The sequence below is a fragment of the Crotalus tigris genome, unplaced genomic scaffold (assembly GCF_016545835.1).
Source record: "Crotalus tigris isolate CLP2741 ecotype Arizona unplaced genomic scaffold, ASM1654583v1 scf7180000017601.7605149639:7615979, whole genome shotgun sequence".
Classification (NCBI taxonomy): domain Eukaryota; kingdom Metazoa; phylum Chordata; class Lepidosauria; order Squamata; family Viperidae; genus Crotalus; species Crotalus tigris.
Window position 1 is genome coordinate 2,209,439 of NW_024096505.1, and position 21,935 is coordinate 2,231,373.

General features: G+C 37.0%; 1 protein-coding gene across 3 annotated transcripts in view; it reads left to right on the plus strand.

Annotated features, from left to right (window-relative positions):
- Positions 1 to 21,935, plus strand: part of PRDM15 (PR/SET domain 15) — a 43,124-nt gene that overhangs the window by 14,834 nt on the left and 6,355 nt on the right. For 2 of the 3 annotated variants that reach the window (XM_039369170.1, XM_039369180.1), the window contains exons 4-19: positions 371 to 524; positions 1,512 to 1,758; positions 3,500 to 3,613; positions 4,167 to 4,394; positions 5,901 to 6,048; positions 6,864 to 7,042; positions 7,553 to 7,647; positions 8,965 to 9,052; positions 10,410 to 10,577; positions 12,520 to 12,614; positions 14,432 to 14,563; positions 15,789 to 15,923; positions 16,543 to 16,706; positions 17,680 to 17,759; positions 18,711 to 18,830; positions 21,513 to 21,644. In XM_039369170.1, coding sequence (XP_039225104.1) covers positions 371 to 524; positions 1,512 to 1,758; positions 3,500 to 3,613; positions 4,167 to 4,394; positions 5,901 to 6,048; positions 6,864 to 7,042; positions 7,553 to 7,647; positions 8,965 to 9,052; positions 10,410 to 10,577; positions 12,520 to 12,614; positions 14,432 to 14,563; positions 15,789 to 15,923; positions 16,543 to 16,706; positions 17,680 to 17,759; positions 18,711 to 18,830; positions 21,513 to 21,644 — 2,279 coding nt within the window. The remainder of the gene's footprint in view (positions 1 to 370; positions 525 to 1,511; positions 1,759 to 3,499; positions 3,614 to 4,166; positions 4,395 to 5,900; positions 6,049 to 6,863; positions 7,043 to 7,552; positions 7,648 to 8,964; positions 9,053 to 10,409; positions 10,578 to 12,519; positions 12,615 to 14,431; positions 14,564 to 15,788; positions 15,924 to 16,542; positions 16,707 to 17,679; positions 17,760 to 18,710; positions 18,831 to 21,512; positions 21,645 to 21,935) is intronic. The other variant, XM_039369187.1, reaches the window with a different exon arrangement.

Genomic DNA, 21,935 nt, shown 5'->3' on the forward strand with positions numbered 1-21,935 from the left:
AAATAAATAGTTCGCACAAAAATTTTTCAAACCTTTCCCATAATTGTTTCCAATGACATGCTTTTTATGCAGCAGTTTTGGTTATGGGATAGAAAATATTTTTTTCTCACTTTCAGTCCCTGGCCTTTTCATTTCAAATGTCAAATAATCAGATAGCAGGAGATACATGGGACTCCTGTTCTTTACCATACAGTAATGTCAAAGAATATAATCTGGTTTTTCTTTTATATTAGTTATGGTTTGGTATGTGACATTCTTGCAGAGAATCTATCATCCATGTTAAGATTCTGCATTCATTCTATATGGGTTGAATTCTTCCTTCCAAAACTACTGCCAGATGTGTTTTAGCATCACAATATTCAATTTTTAGATCATCCCTTCCTTCCAACTTGGAGATCAGACAACTTGAAGATGGGACTGAAGGTGTTTTTGCAATAACTCAACTTGTGAAGCGTACCCAGTTTGGTCCCTTTGAATCCAAGAGAGTTGCCAAACTAGAAAAGGAATTAACATTTCCACTGAAGGTACAGTGATTCCAAATTCAGGTTAATCAATTATAAGGACATTGAAAATATGTCTAGCTTTCCCTGATCTGATGACTTCCATACTGTAGATACAGAATTTCTAAATGAGCATTGCTATGTTTATTGTGAATTATAGTTCAATACTACTAGCTGATCATTTGTTCCTATGTAACTTTCCGATAATGCGGAGAATCAAGACAAAGTTATTTGTGGCCGTGGACGAATTCAAATCTCATAATCTAGACAGAAGTACTGAATTCAAAAGCCTTCCTGCAGTGATTCAGTGCTTTGATCAATGTAATAGGCGTCTTCATATCTTGCCTTTGAATTTCCTAAAGGAATACTGAGCTGGATAGATTTTTCAGTCAGATATAACAAAGCAGACCTTGTATTTGTATTCAGGACAATTAACACCTACTATCAGATATGTGAAAGATAAAGGAAAGATTCTAGCAGATCTACAAAGAATGAAAAATAGAACAAGCCAGACATATTAAAATCATGTTAAATACATTAATAAATGAATGGCAATAATGTACAAGTAGCCACCAAACACAATTCAGATTGTTCAAACCAAGAATTGGAAAGAAAGCCAAGATGCTTTTAAGATAGAAAAATCGAAACAATTCAGGTTATTGTTTTCCTCATTGCTGGAGGATGAAACCTAGTTGTTTCTGTTATTTTCTATGCCATTACACTGAATATTTGGACATAGGGAACCCATTGGCATCTGGTCATGTTCAATTCTAGGGGTTCCCCAATTTGAGGGGACCTTGGGCACATTTTGCATTTTTAAGAAGTGCCATGGCATACAACTATAAAATAGTGTGATATATTTTGAAATAGCCAGGTGAAAAATGCTGGGGGCATCTTGATCTTAATTCTGGAGAAAATAGCTCTAATAAATAAGTGAATAAATTGTACAGTTTGTTACTTTATCAAAATAATCATTAGGAATAAGTTTGCATTGAAGTTCTACATGTATAGGTTTTTCAGAAGGAGGGGTCTCCGGTCTATTTTGATACATCTAATGAAGACGACTGTAACTGGATGATGATGGTGAGACCAGCCAGTCTATATGAGCATCAAAACCTGACTGCTTTTCAACATGATAATGACATTTACTTCACTACTTCTCGGGACATCCCACCTGGAACTGAGTTAAGAGTATGGTATGCAGCTTTCTACGCCAAAAAAATGGAAAAGCCAGTTCTAAAGCAATGCATTGTCAATGGTATGTTTGGTTGTTTATGGGGAGGTTCCTTACTACCATACAGGATCTTCCCTGACTCAGTTATTGTGGATATTTTCCTGGGGTGGGAATATTCATACAGGCATCTTTTCCACATCAAAATCGATACATTATTTTCTCCAATTCACACATTATTTGAAGGTGAGGCTGCTAAACTGGATCCAAAGATACCCAAATAGAACTTTGCTTCCCATTTCCAAGCCTCTGATGAAGCTCAAGAGTCCCAGTGGAATGGTATGTGATAGGCACAAGGATTTCAATAGTTGGGAGAATGAAAACAATTTGATAATAATTTTACCTTGTGCAGGCAAAAGTGCTTTTCTCTTCTTTCAAAATACATTTGGACCCAATCTGTTATATGCAGCCTGTTTTATTCTGTTTCGCAGAGACATAGAACACACACACACGAAAGAATAATCAGAAGACTGAGATGAAGAGTTAATAAATCAGTGTCTCAGATATGCTAGTTGCTGAAAGTTATCCACAGTCAATGTGTAAGTTGGCAACCACATCCAAGGAGTATGGAGCCAAAAGAATGATCCACTAAGTGTTTCATATTCCAGATCCTGAGCATTAGCTGGGTTAAACAAACTTAATTTCATTCAGATTCTGCTACTACTTTACATATTTTTCCTTCCAGACTCACCTCAATTTAATTGGTACTGTTTAGTATTCTATATATGTGGCCTATGTTAAATCAAGCTACTGTGTGTAGTTACTAGGAATTAAAAATGACTTGATAGCACCTAATCAATCATTAGGATTCTGTCTTCCAATGAGTTTGAAATTGACGTTGATGTTGGAGTTTGTTTTGGACTGGTAGATTATAGATCATGGTCATAGCTTCAGATTTTATAGGTTTTATAGAGTTGGAGCTTCTTTAGCCTCCCTGTCTTTATCTGAGCTTTAAAGGGGATGAAAAAAGCCCAGGGTCCGTATTCCTTTTCCCTGGCATCTCCCCTTACACCATGGAGGAAGAAATCAGGGTGGACATGATGCAGCCTGAATGTACCATTCAGCTAATTGTTTTAAAACAAAAAGCTTCAAAGAATTGGATTTCAACAGAAATGCATAGAGAATGAGAAAGAAGAAGATACTGTTGTTTAAACCTTGTTTATCATACTATGTTCTGTTAAGAAAGAGAAAATAAATATAATGCACATGTGATATCCTCCAGACCTGGATTTCTATGTTATTTTTGTACATAACATTAAGTCAGAATTCTTTAAAAAAAATTTTATTGAACAACTTTACCTAATTAGTTCACACTTAAGTCTAAATGGGTGTGTTAGTCCCCTCCATCCAATATCTGAAAAACAGACGTTAACTCTGTATGAACAGTGAATTAGGACTATGTTAGAATAACATTTCTTAGTTGTCTATATTCCTGGCTTGTCTAACAACAAAAATTTCAAATATCCTACAGCCCTTTGCAATAAATGATTATAACTGATTCTCTTTTTCTGTTTTCTTTCTATATATGCCTTGAAAAATATTGTTATATTAAAAAGAATGTACACCTTGCCTTAAATTTCTTGAATTTAATTTTAATTTAATAATTTAAATTTCAAGCATTTGCTAATGTAATAAATGAAAAATTACCAGAATGAAGATGGCTTTGGATATTAGTGAAGAACTGTTCATCAATTTATATGCTCTCTTAGCATTGTTATAGAAATTGGCTAAGCTAATTAAAAATATGGTCTCTTTAATATGTGTTTAGCTGTGGTGGAATGTGACCAACAACGAAATAAAAGCACTTATCCTACTACCTTTTCTTTTGAGAAACTCAAGAAGTTAGCCAAGAATAATCAATCTGCTAGAACTGATCCTTCAGGTATCAATACATTTTCGTCTCTATTGAATATGTACAGTATAAATCTGGAATATTTTATATTTGTGTATTATCCCACAAAGTAAGCATGCAAATATAATAACAAGAGTGATCAAATATAAATTGCTTTGTAGTGATTTTTTTTTTTTAGTTCTGTATTTTCTCTCAGCCTTTTTTCTACAAGATATCAGCATAGATTATTTTGAGGCCAGTTATTGACAACTTTATTTAAATGTCAAAGAGCTAGTGTATATGATTTAAAAGAAGATCATGCAATGGTCATCATGCCTTTAAAAAAATCCTCTGATAGTGAGGATTTGGTGCTTTATATGATAGTAAGTTTATAATGTTTTGTATGTTATGGTTAGAGCGAGTAGCATTCTTGGCCTTTTATATCTTGGGTGGTATTGATATTGTCTCAGCTTTGTGCAAAGGTCAGAGTATAATACTGCTGACTTCAGAGGGGGTTATTAAAATAATAGATTTTTAGTTGCTTCTAAGGCTCAGCTGGCCATTTCCCCCTGTGATGCAGATTCTTACTGCTTTTTCTTTGTAGAACATGGGCAGGGTCATTTGGAGCAAGGTAAAACAGTTCCACAGAGCAGTCAAAATGATGTTCATCTAGAGAAGGCTATGGAAGTTCCCCATACTGATCAACCCATCACTATCTGTGAAAGTGCCAATTCCCAAGTGAATATGAAGAAAAAACCTCGACGGGGCAGGAAACCCAAAGGAACAAAAGTAGAAACACCTCTTGTGATTGTGGATGATAAAGATTCTACTGGTGAGACTAGGAAATTGTTAAAAGTAATCTCCGTACTTTTATGTTTGATACAGCAATAGTGAAATAGAATCTAGAATGGCAAGTGATTAGTAAAGGAGTGGGGCATGGAGAGCCTCATCTTCCACCTTACGATGTGATTGTAATCGGGAACTTGTGAGAAAGAAATAGTACAGATAGTCCTTGACTTAGGATAGAAATTTGCAGAACTGCATCACTTAGCAATAACAATCTCTGCAGACATAATTGCTGTTGTTAACTGAATCTCATGGTCATTACATGAGGCAACTTCTTGCCAGCTTCCCACAAGCAAAGTCAGTGGGGAATCCAACAAGAAGTTGCCAGTCCCAATCCCACAGGCAGCTAAGGAGCTGCTAAAGGGCAGGGGCAGGAAATGAAGTAATGCATGGAGATGCAGGAGAGGTCGAGCAGATGCACTGGGGTGAGCACATGGCTGGGTCAAGTGCAGAAGGGCTGGGGAGGGTGTGTAGAAGAGGGAGAGTCACTCTAGCAGCTTGTGACCTTCCCTGCTGGCTTCCACGTGATCATGGGGCACTTGGTAACAATCGTTCAGTGCCATTGTAACTTGGAAGCGATATGTAGCCTAATGGTTATAGGTTAAGGATTTCCTGTATAGCATAACTTGTGGATAGGTCTGATAATTGATCCACTTGATTTTAGCTTTCTAAAATCTTGGTCAAAGCAATTTTTTTTACCAAAACAGGCAGGACACTGGCAATCTATAAGTATATATCCTGTCACTTTTTTTCACTTCAGCAGATGAAACAGGTATTATATGAAAGTTCCATAATTTGAATTTAGGGTTTTTTTTCTGACTTCCAAGCTACTTCAGAGATTCTGAAATTCATTTTAAGTGGAATCAAGGGATAACATTAAGTTACATTTCTCAAAACCTAAATTGTTTCCAAAATTTGTGGCATTCCCAATATACTGAATTCCAGCTCCCAGGAATTCAGTATAGCATGACTGGTGATTAAAGTTCTGATTCAGCTATTATTAATTTTCATTGTTTTAATTTTCTCACAGAATGTTTGGCAATTTGTTCACCTTTTTTACTATATAATATAAAATTACAGAATGGATAACTTAACTAACAAAAATAAATATCCTAAAAAATAGCTTTGTGCTATACCTTATTGTTGCATATTTACTGTTCATGTTATAGTAATGAAATGTCAGTAATTAAAGGACTATTATAATTTACAGCCAGATTAGACATCATTAAAAGCAGTCCCTACATTTCTATTTGAATAATGGTCTGATCTGTGTATCAATTGCAACATGAATTTAAACTAGTTAAATTCTACTATGTACAATAGACAAAATAGCATTAAGATTATAATCATGTTTATACTTATTTTCTGAGTAAACATATATGTGAATCAGCTTTGATTTAACTTAGGTATAGATGAACAAATTCAATCAGTTTTTTTAAAAAAAAATAGTATGCTTATTTTTTCATAATTCATTGATTTTTTTTCTTGGTAGCAGTGAATACAGTGGACCATGTGGCTGAAATTATCACTGAGGTCCCACCTGATGACACAGCAATTCCTTCAGCAGCAGAAGATCAAATTATGGAGCTGATGTTAGCAAAGCTACCCAGTACTGCAAACAACGTGGGTTCATTAACAAAGTAAGCTTTCCCTGCAAAGAAAAAAATGGCTTTAAGTCCTGCTTTCTTGTAATAAGTCTGCTAGATATCGATCACTTATAATGATCATGAGGTGGAGGAAATATGGAAAAAGCTTATTGGAAAAAAGATACCTTACCATAGTAAATATAATGGAACATGGAAATAAATAAATATCTTGTTACCTATAATAACAGTGAATACGTTGACATACTTATACTGACAATGAATACTAGAAGTCCTTGCCTTTATGACCACAACTGAGCCCAAAATTTCTGATGCTAAGTAAGACATTTGTTAAGTGAGTTTTGCCCCATTTTATAACTTCTTGCCAGTTGTGTGAATCACTCCAGTTCTTAAGTTGGTAACATGGTTGTTAAGTGAATCCCCATTGACTTTGCTTGCCAGAAGATCGCAAAATATGATCACAGGAGCCCGGGATCCTGCAACTTTCATAAATATGAGTCAGTTGCCAAGCGTCTGATTTTTGATCATGTGACCATGGGGATGCTAAAAGAGTTGTAAGTGTGAAAAACAGCCATAAGTCACTTTTTTCATTGTCGTAACTTCAAATGGTCACTAAATGAACTGTTGTAAGTTGTGACTACCTGGCAATCTGCTTATTTACAGTAGGTATATAAATGCCAACCTACATTACTAGTGATAAAGGAATATCCACAGTGAGACCTAATAGCTTTCCTCGATATGGCGTCCTGCAGATGTATCGGGAATGAAAGTCTCAGAAGTTCTAGCCAGTAACGAGTGCTAATATATGCTGATTTTTTTTGCTCATCACTGCCTTCTTTTTAATCTGTTAGGTTTCCTCACCATCAGAGCTCTGTATCCCTTAAGAGAAGTTTAATCCTTTCCAGCCGACACGGGATTCGACGCAAGTTGATCAAGCAGCTTGGGGAACACAAGAGGGTGTATCAGTGTAGTATCTGCAGTAAAATGTTCCAAAATAGTAGCAATCTCAGCCGACACATCCGCTCTCATGGTAAATTTCAATTTAGCTGGATTCTTCTTTTGCAAAGCTAATAATTGGTGGAAGAGAAATCTTTAATCCAGCATACAAGAAGCAGAGAATATTTGGAAGCTGAAGCAATAATTAAATAGATCAACTGCATGCACCCATGGCTTAGGATAAAGGGATGATAAAATAATTTGTCAACTCCCAGGAGGAGCACTTGTTTGCTTCAGAGAAATTGGGCAAAGGTTTTTCTAATTTCAGCAATCCTCAATATCTGCTCCTTTAAATAATTAGGAAATATACCAATGATAATCTAATTTTTAGAACAGTTTACAAAAGCACAATCTGTTCATAATTAGAGGTATCTCAGATACATTAGGCTAAATATAGACTGCTAAATTTTGGAAGCCATGTGAGACCAAGTTGATTTACTTTACCTAGCCTAACCATTTAATAATTTTTGGTTTTAGTATTATTAACATTTCCTAAATTTTACAGCTTTCTAAAAATAATGAGTGTTTTTAATTGGTTCTTTAGGTGACAAACTATTCAAATGTGAGGAATGTGCTAAGCTTTTTAGTCGAAAAGAGAGTTTGAAGCAACATGTTTCATATAAACACAGTAGGAATGAGGTTGGTATGGTACTTTTTGTTTATGGAACAGAAATGGATTATGCATAGACATTGGTCAACTTCATATAAAATCAAGGAGGAAGATAAGTTGAAAAAAATAATCCCTTTCATGCTGATAAAGCAGAAAAATCATAGTTCTTTTAAAATGATTTTTTTCCCTTTTCCAAACATTTTACAAAAATGTTTCATGTTGCTCTTAATGAGAGGGAAGTAAAATTTATTTATTTATTTGTTTTTCATATTTTTAATCGTCCCTCTCGAAAAAGGCCTCTGGGCAGTGTACGATATAATCAAAATCAAACATTAAAATCAGAATAATTTAGGATTAAAAATTTTTAAATTATAAAACAACATTATAAAAATTTCAAAAGGTAAAGAATTCTAAAGTGGTGAATTAGCAATTGTTAATACAGGCAGCCGGGGGGGGGTCCTCATGAGGCCAGCCAGCCCCCTGGTTATGTGGGCTCATGTGTCCCCAATGCAGGGCTACACAGCCAAGTTTTGACTCCTTTGCGGAAGGCCAGAAGATTGGGGGCTTTCCTTACCTCTGAGGGTAAGATGTTCCACAATGCAGGGACAGCAGCAGAAAAGGGCCTCTTCCTTGACCCCACCAGTCAAAATTCTCTGACTGAAGAAGTCTATAGCATGCCTTCCCTGCCTGAACGAGAGGGTCAGGGTGATGGGATGGGGCAAAGCCGGATCTTAGGTAACCTGGCCCATGTCATGTAGGGCTTTATACTTTGAATTGGACTGTAAGCAAACCAGCACCCAGTGCAATTTGCAGAGCAAGGGTGTTATTTGTGCTCTTCTTTGGGCACCCAATATGGCTTGTGTGGCCGCACTCTGCACCTGCTGAAGCTCCCAGATACTTTTCAAGGGTAACTTTATGTAGAGCACATTTCAATTGTCCAATCAGGAGATGACCAGAGCATGACTGACTAACCGGAGGACCTCTTTTTGCCTCTCTATTCTTAAATCCTAGCAGTAGAGAAGCAACATACATAGGTATTCTCATTATTGCATGTGGGAGGCTTATGTAGATGGCCCTTCCTCTCTGCTTTTCATTCGCTCTCTCTGTAGACAGGGAGTTCTATTTTGTTGTCCAGCTGTCATGTCTTCCCAGGGACCATAGAAATATAAGTATAGTTATTTTGCCTTCATATAAATCTTCATATAAAGAGCCTCAAAAACTCTTGTGCAAGACTTCCCTTTGATTTAAAGGTGTCTCATTTTCCTTGAGTTTATTTTTAGGAAAAGTTCTATTTTGGAAACAAATTAAAAGAATAAATTATGACATATTTCTTGTGCCTTCTCTAGGTTAACAGTGAATATAGATACAGATGTGCTACATGTGAAAAAGCTTTTAGGATAGAAAGCGCATTAGAATTCCACAACTGCAGGACAGGTATGATAACAATCAGGTAACTCTTGATTTACTGTATATGAAATGGTATTGACTTTTAATTCTCTGGTAAGAAGAGATAAATAAAATTGAGAAGTAGGTATAGGTAGTCCTTGAATTACGATAGCAATTAGGGTTGGAATTTTTGTCACTAAGCCATGCAGTCATAAAACGCAGTGTCATGTGATTGCGTTGCTTAGCGATGGTACCGTATTTTCCGGCGTATAAGACGACTCGGTGTATAAGACGACCCCTGACTTCAGAGAAGATTTGCATGGTTTAGAAAGTCATCTTATACGCCGGAAAATACGGTAATCCTTGCATGTTAACTGTTAATGAGTGAGGATCATGGATCATTAAGTAAGCACCTCCTTATAGGGAGGGGGAGACTTACAAAAGCAAGTTGCATCTTTCCCTTCTGGCTTCCCCATTGACTTTGCTTGTAGGAAGCCAGAAGGGAAGGTTGCAAATCTCTAGAACTGTTGTAGGTGCAAGCAGGTTGCCAAGTACCCAGATTGCGATCATATGACTGTGGTTGTAACTGGGACGGCCAAACTTTGAGGCCCAGTCATAACCATCACACTTACTCACTTACTGCATAAATTTGAGTAGTTGCTGAACAAGTGCTTATTAAACAAGACACACCTGTATTCTTAATTTCCATAGCCAGATAAAACATGAATAATCTACAGATAATTTCATCCAAGTGAGATTTCAAATGATGTTTTATTGGTTATGCCCTTGTTCTGTCTCTTTTTTTAACTAGCTGAATTATATGTTGTGCTGCTGTTGTTTTCTTTAATTTTAAAATTTTATAACACGATTAATTACTTTGAATCAGGTTGTTTTATAGCATAAGACAGAGAAAGCTGGTTCTTCTGTTTTAGAAATTTCTCTTGTAAATGTGCACAGATAGTCCTCAACATACAATAGTTCGTTTAGTGACCATTCGAAGTTACAACAGCACTGAAAAGTGACTTATGGCCATTTTTCATGTTTATGACCATTGCAGAATCCCTATGGTCATATGATCGAAATTCAGATACTTGGCAACTGACTCATATTTATGACGGTTGCTGTGTCCCCGGGTCATGTGATCCCCTTTTGAGACCTCCTAACAAATAAAGTCAATGGGGAAGCCAGTTTCACTTAACAACCGTGTTACTAACTTAACAACTGTAGCAAAGCACTTAAAAACTGTGGCAAATCAAAATCATAAAATGGGGGCAAATCTCACCTAACAAATGTCTTACTTAGCAACAGAAATTTCGGGCTCAATTGTCATAAGTCGAGGACTACCTATACGATTTTTTAAATCATATCAATTACATTTAGAATAGTTCATCTCCTTTTCTTTCAGACGATAAGACATTTCAGTGTGAGATGTGTTTCAGATTCTTTTCTACAAACAGTAATCTTTCAAAACATAAAAAGAAACATGGGGACAAAAAATTTGCCTGTGAAATTTGCAATAAACTATTCTACCGAAAGGATGTGATGTTGGATCATCAGAGGCGGCATCTGGAAGGTAAGTACATTTGTGATTAATGTCTTCAGAAATCGTGGGTGTTCCATCACTGGAGATTTTTAAGAAGAGGCCAGACAGTCACTTGTCTGAGATGGTATAGGTCCTCCTGCTTGAGCAGGGGGCTGGACTAGAAGACCTCCGAGGTCCCTTTCAGCTGTATTCTATTCTAATCAGAATTCTAATTCTTGGACCTTGTTCTTGAGTCTGGGATTGGGACTTTCAGCACTCAAAGAACTGGTAGTTGTCAATTGTCAATTACTCAAAACTTTAGTTGTCAATTTGTTAATGATCTACTGTAATAGATTACAAGAAAGCTGTGAACCATTCAAGAATAGCTATTTTCTAAAGTTGTTGTCTAACTTACTGATTTGTTATTTGAGCTTAAAAGATTTTTCACAAAATCTCTCTTGATGTTATAATTTATTACCTGTGATTGAAAGTTTTTTAGAAATTGCTTCTTATTTTTGTTACGCTGGAAGCACCCAAACTTACTTTTATTTGTAAGCTATAATGTGTTCCCCATTACTTCTTCTAGCAGCATCTATAATAAACCTAGTGATGCTGATATAACATGTGCATATTCTCACACAGATGTCATGATTACATACTTGTATCAGGATAGCTGATGTTACCATGTGTGTTGCAACATTTGCATGATGAATCACACGTTTTCATCCCTGCAAACATATATAATTTCTTTTTTTCCCCTTACAAATCCTTAAGGACGGAAAGACACAGTAGTCAACGTGTCTTTTGATTTAGCACAAGGATTCACCTATTTGGAAACTCTTATCAGAGAGCTAGCCATTTTAGTAAAACAAGGATTTTATGGACTAGATTGTAATCCAGTTAATCAGCTTCACAAAAGCTTGTGCTATGATAATTTCATAATTTAAACTTATTAGTCTTTAGGCAACTAAAAGACATCTTTGATGTCTGGAAACAACTTTTTTCTTTTCTTGTCATTAAAGCCAGAGTACAGTAATTTGTTGAATGCTAACAGAAAGAAGCAAAATGCTTATTACAAGGCACCACTTTACTTTTGCTACACAAAAAATATTTGTGTAACCATTCTGGGTGGGTCTTGGGGAATCACATCCTGTTCTCCCATGCTTGAGTCATTGCAAGAGCCTGGAAAAGTCCCTACCTCATTTTTTTGTATGGCTGTAAAATAGTACAGTAAATGACTGTGAAACTAATTCAGAAGGGAGCTATTTTTCTGCTGGAATCAGTGTTTGAAATAAACCAATTAAAGTTGCACTTTAAAAGGATTTGATACAAACATAACCCTTGTTTACAACATGTTCTGTACAGTTTGTTCTCCTGGGTAAAAGCTTAGATTACTATCTTCTACTTATTCTGAAAGTTATAACCAAAAGGGAAAAAGAGAAAATCTGTTAATAGATTTTCAGAATGATTTAAGTGTGTATTACTATTTTAGTTTCTATAATAACTGGGAAAACCTTGCTTTAGCCAAGAGTGTTTTTCAGTACATGAGTAATTGTGTAAGTAATTCATAGTTCCAATATATAGAGTAATGACAATCCAAATCAGGGTGGGCAATTGGTACTCCTCCAGGAAATGAAGAACTGCAGTTTGTAGCATTGGCTTCTTTGGACAAAGCTGCTGGAATTTGTGTTCAAAGCAGGAAGATAACAGCTTCTGTTGAGCTAGGAAGTTCTACAGGAACTAGTGCACTGCAATAAATAGAGTCAGAATTGTATGTGAGAGACAAAAATTAAACCATGACATTTGAGCAGTCATCTCTCAATCCAATCTGTGCACAGACAAACAGCTAAAACTAAATCATTTATGTAAAGTGTGTTATTTTGTTATTATGCCTTTTATTGTTTGGATCATATTAGTAATACATAGACTGTTAAAGAGGAAAGTAGAAACCATGGTTCTGTATTCTTCTCTTGGCGGGAATTGTTACCTTAAGGAGTGCGACGTGTAAAAAGAGAGGAATTTGAGCACAATGCAGAGAGTATGGTTCGCTACAAGAAAGAGCCTTCCAGATGCCCAGTGTGTGGAAAGGTAGGATTTCCCATTGGCCATAATTAGGGGTGTGGGGGGGGGGTAGATTTTAGAGCTGTGTTCATGCAAGGGAGTGCAACAGCTTTGTTGCACTGATTCAGTATTTATGATCATTAAAAGCCACTTGACAACTGGATACATCCTGCTAAACAGCATAACCAATGAAGCCATGGATTTGGTGCATATTTCGGTCAACTTAGTTATTGTTTATTATCCCACCTTTATTATTTTTATAAATAACTCAAAAGTGATGAATGTCTACACCTTCCTCCTATTTTCCCCACATCAACAGCCCTGTGAGGTGAGTTAGGCTGAGGGAGAGTGGCTGACCCAAAGTCACTATGCCAGTTTCCATGCCTAAGGTGGAACTAGAACTCACAGCCTCAAGGGTTTCTAGTCTGGTATTTTAAAAAAAAAAAAACTAGATCAAATTGGGTTACCTTGGTCAGCTTCCACAATTGGTTGTTGTCCTGTTGTTTTGGAGAATATCTCCCATCATCCATAGCCAAAATGTTTGTGTGGCTGTTAGCGGCGAAGTATAAAACATCTCAAGGGCAATTGGGAAAAGCTATTCTGGAATACATGGAATGTCTGATTGCCAATTTCATACTGAGTAGGCTCCCTCTCATTTTTTGCCTTTGCGAGTCATAGCCAAAGTGATAGAACAGACTTTGGGGAAGAGATCAGCATTCTTGTCTCTTTTCCAAATGCCCTACTGAAGAGAAGGACTTTCAGAGTCCTTCAGAAACTTAAAAATTATTCCAAAAAAGTGGTGCCATTACCAAGAAGTGTTTTCTCTGCTTCATCTTATTGGACAGGCAGATTCTGTTCAGAAAAGTAGCTTGTAAATCACCCAGGCGCTGAGCCATGTAGGCTTTTTAAAGGTTAAAACTAAAATATTGAATTGTACACACAGAAGTCAATTGGCAACCATGCTGTTCCTATAGTTGAGGTGTCACATAGGCAAACCTCAGTTCACTTTACTTCCTGGGCTGCCACCCGCTGAAATAACTTTTAACTAATAAAGCAAGTTGCAGAAAACCAAGCATGAGGTGACAACTTTCCATAAGCAAAACCTTTGGATCCAGGATTGGTCATAACTGGTACGCCAGATATAGTTATGCAAAAACCTGTTGGCCTTAGACTCCACCTAGTATTTTAGTCTGAGCTAATGAATCCAAGAACTCCCTGATTGCAAACTATCTCCATCTGAGGGAGTTCTAACTCTTCCAAATTTAAGGTATACCTTTAGATTATCTTCAGCATTGTTTCCAAAGCCACTCCATCTTCCTAGGATTAATCTTAGGTCTGTTTCTCCATCAGGTCCCAACAGTTTCTGAGCATCAAGGATTAGTTGCCCTTCCTCTTAGCCCAGGATGGTGATGAATAGCAAAGTAGCATCTGTTCATTCTTTGCTCCTGGCTGTCAGTTCCTGCATGTAATATTAAATAATTGCAGGGAAAGTACCAAGCTTTGTGGTACCTCACAGCAGATCACCCAAGGAGTCAAACTTCCATTATCTCACCTATAAAGACTATCCAGAAACTACAGGTGGTCCTGAAGTATAGTGACCTGATTGCTAGTAGGTGTAGTGTTTATAGTACCAATGTCACATCATAAGGTTGTTTTGATAACATCCACTACTGTATCTTTTTATTTATTGGTATTTGTATTGTCTTGTATTGCATTTAAGATAAATAAGGAGAGAGATGTTATTAAATCAATTCTGCTGAATTTTGTATAACAAATTATAAATGAAATCATTGAAATAATTTGGGAAGATGTGAATAATTTTTATCAATATTTTTTATCTCCAGATTTTTTCGTGCAGGAGTAATATGAATAAGCACCTTTTGACCCATGGAGATAAGAAATATACATGTGAGATTTGTGGCCGTAAATTTTTCAGAGTCGATGTTCTGAGAGATCATATTCATGTTCATTTTAAGGTACAATATTTAGGTGTGTGTAATAGTTTTATGCCAGGCTGAAGCTCAGCAGGAGTAGGAAGAAGTTACTCAGAAGAACTGAGAAAACACTGAAAGTGAGAATGCTTGAAGGACCATTGCCTGAATTGTTTAACAACAGATGAAATTGCAAATTGGGAGAAGGTTCCTCCCAAAAATTGTTTTTAGAAGCTTATAAAAACCAACCAACAGGAAGGTAATCTGATCTCCAAAGGAAAGCTGCAACAGGAAAACTGTCTCTTTGCTTTAGCCTCCAATCCTACTAAAAATGTGAGACTTGCAGTAGATTTTCCCTGCTAGATCTAATTGGTTGGGTTGAAGTGGGCTGGAGAAGGTCATCCTGAAGACGCCAAACCAGGAAGGGCTTTATAGGTCAAAATCAGCACCTTCAGTGGGCAACCAATGTAGAAGCTGCAAAATTGGTGTTCTATGTTCCTAATATGAAAGAAAGCATGTGGACTACTGCATTTTAAACCATTTCAAACCAAATAGAGCACGTTAGTTAGTCCAGCTGGAGACTAGGATGCTGATGTATCAGCAGCAATTCTAACTTGTCAGGGTTCAACTTTAGTCTGTTCTCTCCCATCCAGACCCTGACAGCCTCCAAGCACCAGGAAAGAGAGAACATGATCTCCCCCATGGCCCAGGGTGAGGATGTACAGCTAAGTATCATCAACATATTGATGATACCACACTCCAAAAGATTACCTGGCATGTCCCAGCAGCTTGATACAGATGTTTATTTATTTATCTATCCAATTTATGTTGAAAAGCATGGGAGATAAGACTGATCCTGTAGCATCCCACAAGTCAGGAACTGCTGGGCCAACGTTTACTCTTCCACCAACACAGATTGGAAACTCCCACTCAAGAAAATAGCTTCAACTCCCAACCCTTGCAGATGGTCCGAAAAATATTCAGTGGTCAAATCAGTACAAAAGTCAACAAGGAGTCTAAGGATTATCCCATCCAGGTCCTGAGACAGGTCATCCAGGTCTAGATAATCTGCTTCCTCTAGGATAACTATACATTTAACATCAGAGATAAGCTTAACGACAGGAGAAAAATATATGAGGCAACAAAACAAAACTTATGTAGGCTGTTTTTTTCCAAAGGTTTTATGAAAACATTACAGAGTGTAATTACAGTAGCATCAGTTTCCTTTTGGGTTGAATAAGATATTTCATTTGAACCATCCTCTATACAGGACATAGCAATAATGGATGACCACCAGAGAGAAGAATTTATTGGAAAAATTGGAATCTCTTCAGAAGAAAATGATGACAACTCAGATGGAAGTGTGGATTCTGAGCCCCACAAGTATAGCTGCAAAAGGTGCCAGGTAGTTTTACTCCTTTCAATACTTTGGTGTGGGATTGATTGAAAGTGCCATGAAAATGTTGAAGATAGTGAAAAAATACTCCAACATATTTCCTGATCCTAAGGGATCTCTATATTTTATTGAACAGATACATTTCTTGCATATGCAAGCTTTTGCTTTTCAGTAATGATAGGACTTTGCATTCAAAAAGGATACATTTTGCCACTATTGAAATAAAAAGATGTACCGTAAACAGGAAATCCTTATGCATACATTGTCATTATTGAATTAAAACATGGTTGTTAGACAAAATATCACATGATTGTATTGTCACTGCAACAGACCTATAACTTAGAGGACTGGACGTGACTACTGTTTGTCCGGGGCCATCATAACTTTGAATGGTCACCAAATGAATGCTTATTAAGTGAGGGCTACTTATGAATATATTCCATACTTGATAAATTCTGATATATTTTTAATATGCATTTTTGTGGGAGAATTTTTGCAACAACATAAAAAACAAACTAAACAAGTTAGACATGAGAGTGTTTTTTTTGTCGTGGTAATTAATATCCATAGCCGGTAATGATACACATCTCCTTCAGGGTTGTGCATTCACTGCTGTTTCATTTTTCAGTTAACATTTGGCCGAGGTAAAGAGTACTTGAAACACATCATGGAAGTTCACAAAGAGAAAGGTTATGGTTGTAGCATCTGCAACAGACGCTTTGCTTTGAAGGCAACTTACCATGCTCACATGGTCATACATCGGGAGAACCTACCAGACCCCAATGTGCAAAAGTAAGCCAAAAAATATCTAATAGAGCTAAATTAAGTGCACTCTGAACAGTTATGCCTAGGTAAATGTTGCATGCAAGCAGTTTCACAAACTTAAGAATAAAACTTTAGCAAGGTGAGGGGAGTGATGGACTGTAAAACTGGCCTGGTTTTATTTTTACTTAAAGTTATTTATTTATCTTTGAAAAAGAATTTTGCACATGTGCTGCCCTGGTAGCAACCAGTTTTCTTGTTATAGAAGAGGATATTGTTTAAAAGGTAATATAATCAACATGAGAGCCAGTTTGGTATAGTGGTTAAGGCAGCAGACCAGAAACCAGGAGACTGTGAGTCCATCCTTAAGCAGGAAGCCAACGGGATGCCTTTGGGTCAGTCACTCTCTCTCAGCCCTAGAAAATAGGCTATGGCAAACCACTTCTGAAAACTTGCCAAGAAAACTGCAGGGACTAATTTAAAATCAACACTGTCTAGAAGGCATTAAAAAATGGTCATAACAATAGCAGCAAAATAAAATCGAAAATGCTTCTTCATTTGATTGTTTTAAGACATTGTGACTAGAGTGTGTCTCAGAAATGGCCTCAGGAAACATCTCTATGTACAGAGAAGGAGAAAAGAATGAGAAACAACAGCAGACGCTTTCAAGGGCAGGAATCCATGGAGGAACTATATTTTTCAGAGTGCCAAGTGAGCCCTTTTCACTTCAACATCTTGCTAGATATAGTGGGACTACAACTCCCAAAGGTCATGTGGTGGAAAATACAGGAATTGAGGTTCCTATAAATACTGTGTTGAGGAAGGCTAAGCTAGATGGAGAAATTTACTGAAATGTACAGTATGTATTTGCACAAATCCAAGTGCCGTGGTATAGTTATAATAATCTCTTTCCAATATTTATTTTCAAATAAAAATTCATTATAGGGATTCAGATTATCCTAAAAAAATAATCTTACAAGTTGATCCTTATTTTCCATTTTAGATATATTCATCCATGTGAAATCTGCGGAAGGATTTTTAACAGCATAGGAAATTTAGAACGACATAAACTTATTCATACAGGTAAACTTATCCTATTTCTTTTTTCTGAGTAAGAAAGATTTTGCTCATCTTAATTCTGTAAATAAATCCTGTAGTTGAGAAAAGCTAATGGGTATTAATTTATTTTCTAATTGAACCTTTTCCATTTTGCTGGTATGGATTAGAAGGATTCTTATACATTAGACCAGACATGTCAAACTTGTGACATCGCGCGCAATGTATCGGGACGATTTTGCTATTGCCGGCAATGGGGTGGGCATGGCTTCCGTGTGATGCGTCCGGCCTGTGGGCCGGCAGTTTGACACCCCTGCATTAGACAAAGCTCATGGAAATTATAACAGAGAGGCAATTATCCTTTGCTGAATGTTATGTTTTAAATTAGTAACATTTTTCCACATTGGTTGCTTTTGTTTTGTCCAAGTCATCCTTGCAAGGTGGATTTTGTGTGTGTGTGTGTGTGTGTGTGTGTGTGTGTGTGTGTGTGTCACAACAGTCCAGAGAAAAAACTGCTGTAGCTGGACAACTGAGAAGAATTGGCTTTCCCCTCTCTAACTCCTATTTTAGTTGGATATACCATCTGGATTCCATCCAGAATAGAAACCTGTTGTGATCACTTTTCTGTCCTCCAACATAGTATATTCAACATTTTAAAATATCTTATTATTTGCTTTAGTCATTCTGCTACTGTATTTTTTAATCTCTCCCTTTTCCTCCCCTTCTCATAACAAGTATTCTTTTACTTTCACTTGTATCCTGCCACACCTTAAAATTCTTTCTTCTGTTCAGTTCTATAGCTAATAAAGAACACTTAGATTTCCTTGTATTTGCCTCTGCCTTATTTCATGTAATTCTTTTTCAATCTTTTTTTTTTTTTGAGAATAGGAAGGATTTTGCCTTGTTTAATTTAAGGGGATATTTTTGTTTGCTTTCTTTTTATTATTAAAAAAAATAAAAAATATGTTTTTTGTGAAGGGGTGAAAAGTCATGCCTGTGAACAATGTGGCAAATCATTTGCAAGGAAGGACATGTTAAAAGAACACATGAGAGTCCATGATAACATCCGAGAATATCTATGTGCAGAATGTGGTAAAGGTATGGTATCTTATCTGTGAGGCATGAGAATATGAATTTCCATGGCTATTTAAATTAAATTACATTCCTCACAAAATACCACAATTGAGCATTTAATTTTATATGAAAATGTGATCTTATCCTGTTTCATTTCTGTTGGGTTTGGATGTGGTGTCTTAAGCACATTCTTATTGCTTCTGAAATGGAGTAAGATATTATGGCTGCTGATGTTAATGCATTCTTGGTTTAGATCTTCTCTTAATGGAATCTCAGCCACAGATTTGGTCTTAGCATTAGGCAGAGTTAGATGGCCACTTTAGAAAGCTGACATTAGGTATATGCCAGCTATTAATCATAACAATTAATGTCATTATAGACATACAAGAAAAGAAGCTATTCCTGTTCCAGGAACAAACTCTCAAATTAGGAAGGGAATCGTAATATTCAGAAGACTGTCCCTTATGAAGCTGGCAAATTTGCAGATCATAATTATTATAGTTTTGGATATGTTCCCATTGACCTGTCTCTACTGCAGACTGTAGATGGCTTCCTCTCCGGTTTCAGGATCAGATCCTTAGCAGAACCCACTTGTGCGTAATGATGCCAAATAAGGTAATTTAAATCCTATGCTGATGTTAGTCCCAGTCAGTCTGGCACAAGAATGCCACTCAGGAGAACAGTTGAAGAATAGAAGATGGCCATAAATGCCAGTCTTAACAGGGTGGGCAGCTCACTTACAAAACAGGACTGGGCATGGAACATAGCCCCATTATGAGTCACCATTGCTTGTCATCCAGTTAGACCAGGGGTCCTCAACCTTGGCAACTTGAAGACTTGTGGATTCTGGGAGTTGAAGTCCACAAGTCTTCAAGTTGCCAAGGTTGAGGACCCCTGAACTAGACTGAAGAGCAGTACCACTAATCCTAAAATTGGACTTTGACCAGGTGAAAAGGTACTGCCAAGTGGTGTAAAATGGCAAAATTACAACTAGAATCATTGAAATAATAATAATAATAATAAAGTTGGAAGGGACCTTGGAGGTCATCTAGTCCAACCCCCTGCTCAGGCAGGAAACCCTATGCCATTTCAGAGAAATGGCTGTCCAATCTCTTCCTAAAGACTTCCAGTGTTGGAGCATTCACAGCTTCTGGAGGCAGATTGTTAGGATAAATAGTTAGGACGAATCCAGTTGAAGGGCCTTCAGTGTCCATATCAGTGAAATATACAAAAGGCATTACTTATCACATCTCCAGATTGGCTAAATCAGCAGCATCTGTCGCAGAATGGGTTGTCCATCTGATTTTCATGAAACCTCAACAAAACAGCAATGTCCCTCTCACCTTGGCCATGACAGTGAACTCTTCTTAGCCTAGAGCAAGAGGGGATTGTTATGTTTTTGGCACTCTGGGCAAAAGGATGACTCTGGCTCAATTCTCACTTTTTTCAGTGCTCACCATGGTGCCACATAAATTAAATTGCTTGAGGCAGCATAATTATACTTATTTTGAATTCACGCCAATACAGTAATATTTACTCCTCCTATTTTTCTTAGCAAATCTGACAATTGGAATTTTTTTTTAAAAAAATCTGTTTGTACTGTATTATGTGTATTGTGTGTTATGCTATAAGCCACTTGGAGTCATATGTTGAAGAGACATAAAAGCATTTGTCATACTTACATATTGTATAATGGGTTTATATGGATCTTACAGTTTCAGCAGTCAAGACCATCTTGAGTAACCAGTCATTTGGTGCACCTTTGAATGGTGCTACAAAAGGCAAGACATTTGTGGCACTAACAGCAGAAGTCCCTAAGGGGGACATCCCAAACATTCTTTCCTAGAAATCAATTCTCTGAAAGTCCCAATTTAATCTTTTGACACTGGAAAAGTTTAGGAATGCTCAGAGGGATATATGCATGTCTCTACAAACAGGAAATCAGGAGAGTTGAAGTTCTCATTCAACAATTTACAGATAGGTTAGAAAATGCATTATGACAGCCAGCAAAATGCCACACCCCCTGCTTCATAGCATTTTCTGTAGAAGGGCAGAAAAGGAGCTTTATTGGCAGACTACTGTTATAGAGTGACTCTGGGTTAAAATCTCTTTTGTAAAACATTGTAAAATAGATTAGTTTGTGTCTTCAGACACAGATGTTGGCTACATTGGATCACAAAGTGCTATAATTTACATGTATCCCATGAATACTGCTCTGTAGGTCTCTTTCCTGTCAGCTCCATCTCCAATGAATGAGAACGGCAATTACATATATTGTGGAGTACCTTTCTGGTCTTCAGAAGATGGGCCCAGCAGTCCCATCCTATTTAGAAGGGAAAATAGATTTAAGACCAGGTGGCCAAAGGATAGAGATAAGTCTAACTGCTGTTTCTCTTGCATGTTTTTGAACGAAGAGAGCCAGTATGGTATAGGGATTAAGGTGTTTGACCAGGGGAGCCTAGGGTCAAACCCATCCTCAATTGTAGAGTCACAGTAGATTAATTCAGGACAGTCACACATTCTTAATCTAACCTACTACCCAAGATTGTACTGGGAAAAAACTGGAGGAGAGGGTGCTATGTAGGCTGCCCTGAGCTTTTCGAGGAAGGCAAGATATAAATGTAACAATAAATAAAATATAACATAACCAAATATGCTTAAAATGGCTTGCCCGCCATGTTTTAGCATGGAGTTTATTCCTTGCAGGCATGAAAACAAAGCATGCATTGAGACATCACATGAAGCTTCACAAAGGAATAAAGGAGTATGAATGTATGGAATGCCATCGGAAATTTGCACAGAAAGTCAACATGCTTAAACATTATAAACGGCACACAGGTGAGCCCCATTGATAGGAGCTTCATGGACCCTGCAGAGAGTGAGTCAAATTGCCTGGAAGTTGTTGGGCTTTAAATTAAAATGATGTCAGTTCATTTTTATAGCAATTATACTCCAGGTATCTTCAGGAGTAAACAGTATAATTGTATACCCAGTTATTCCTAGGAAATGCCCAAAGAGTTCAAGCTGCTGTATTTTCTACATGGCTATACACACACACACACACACACACACACACACACACACACACACACACACACAAATAAAATAAACACGGTGTAAAGATTATGA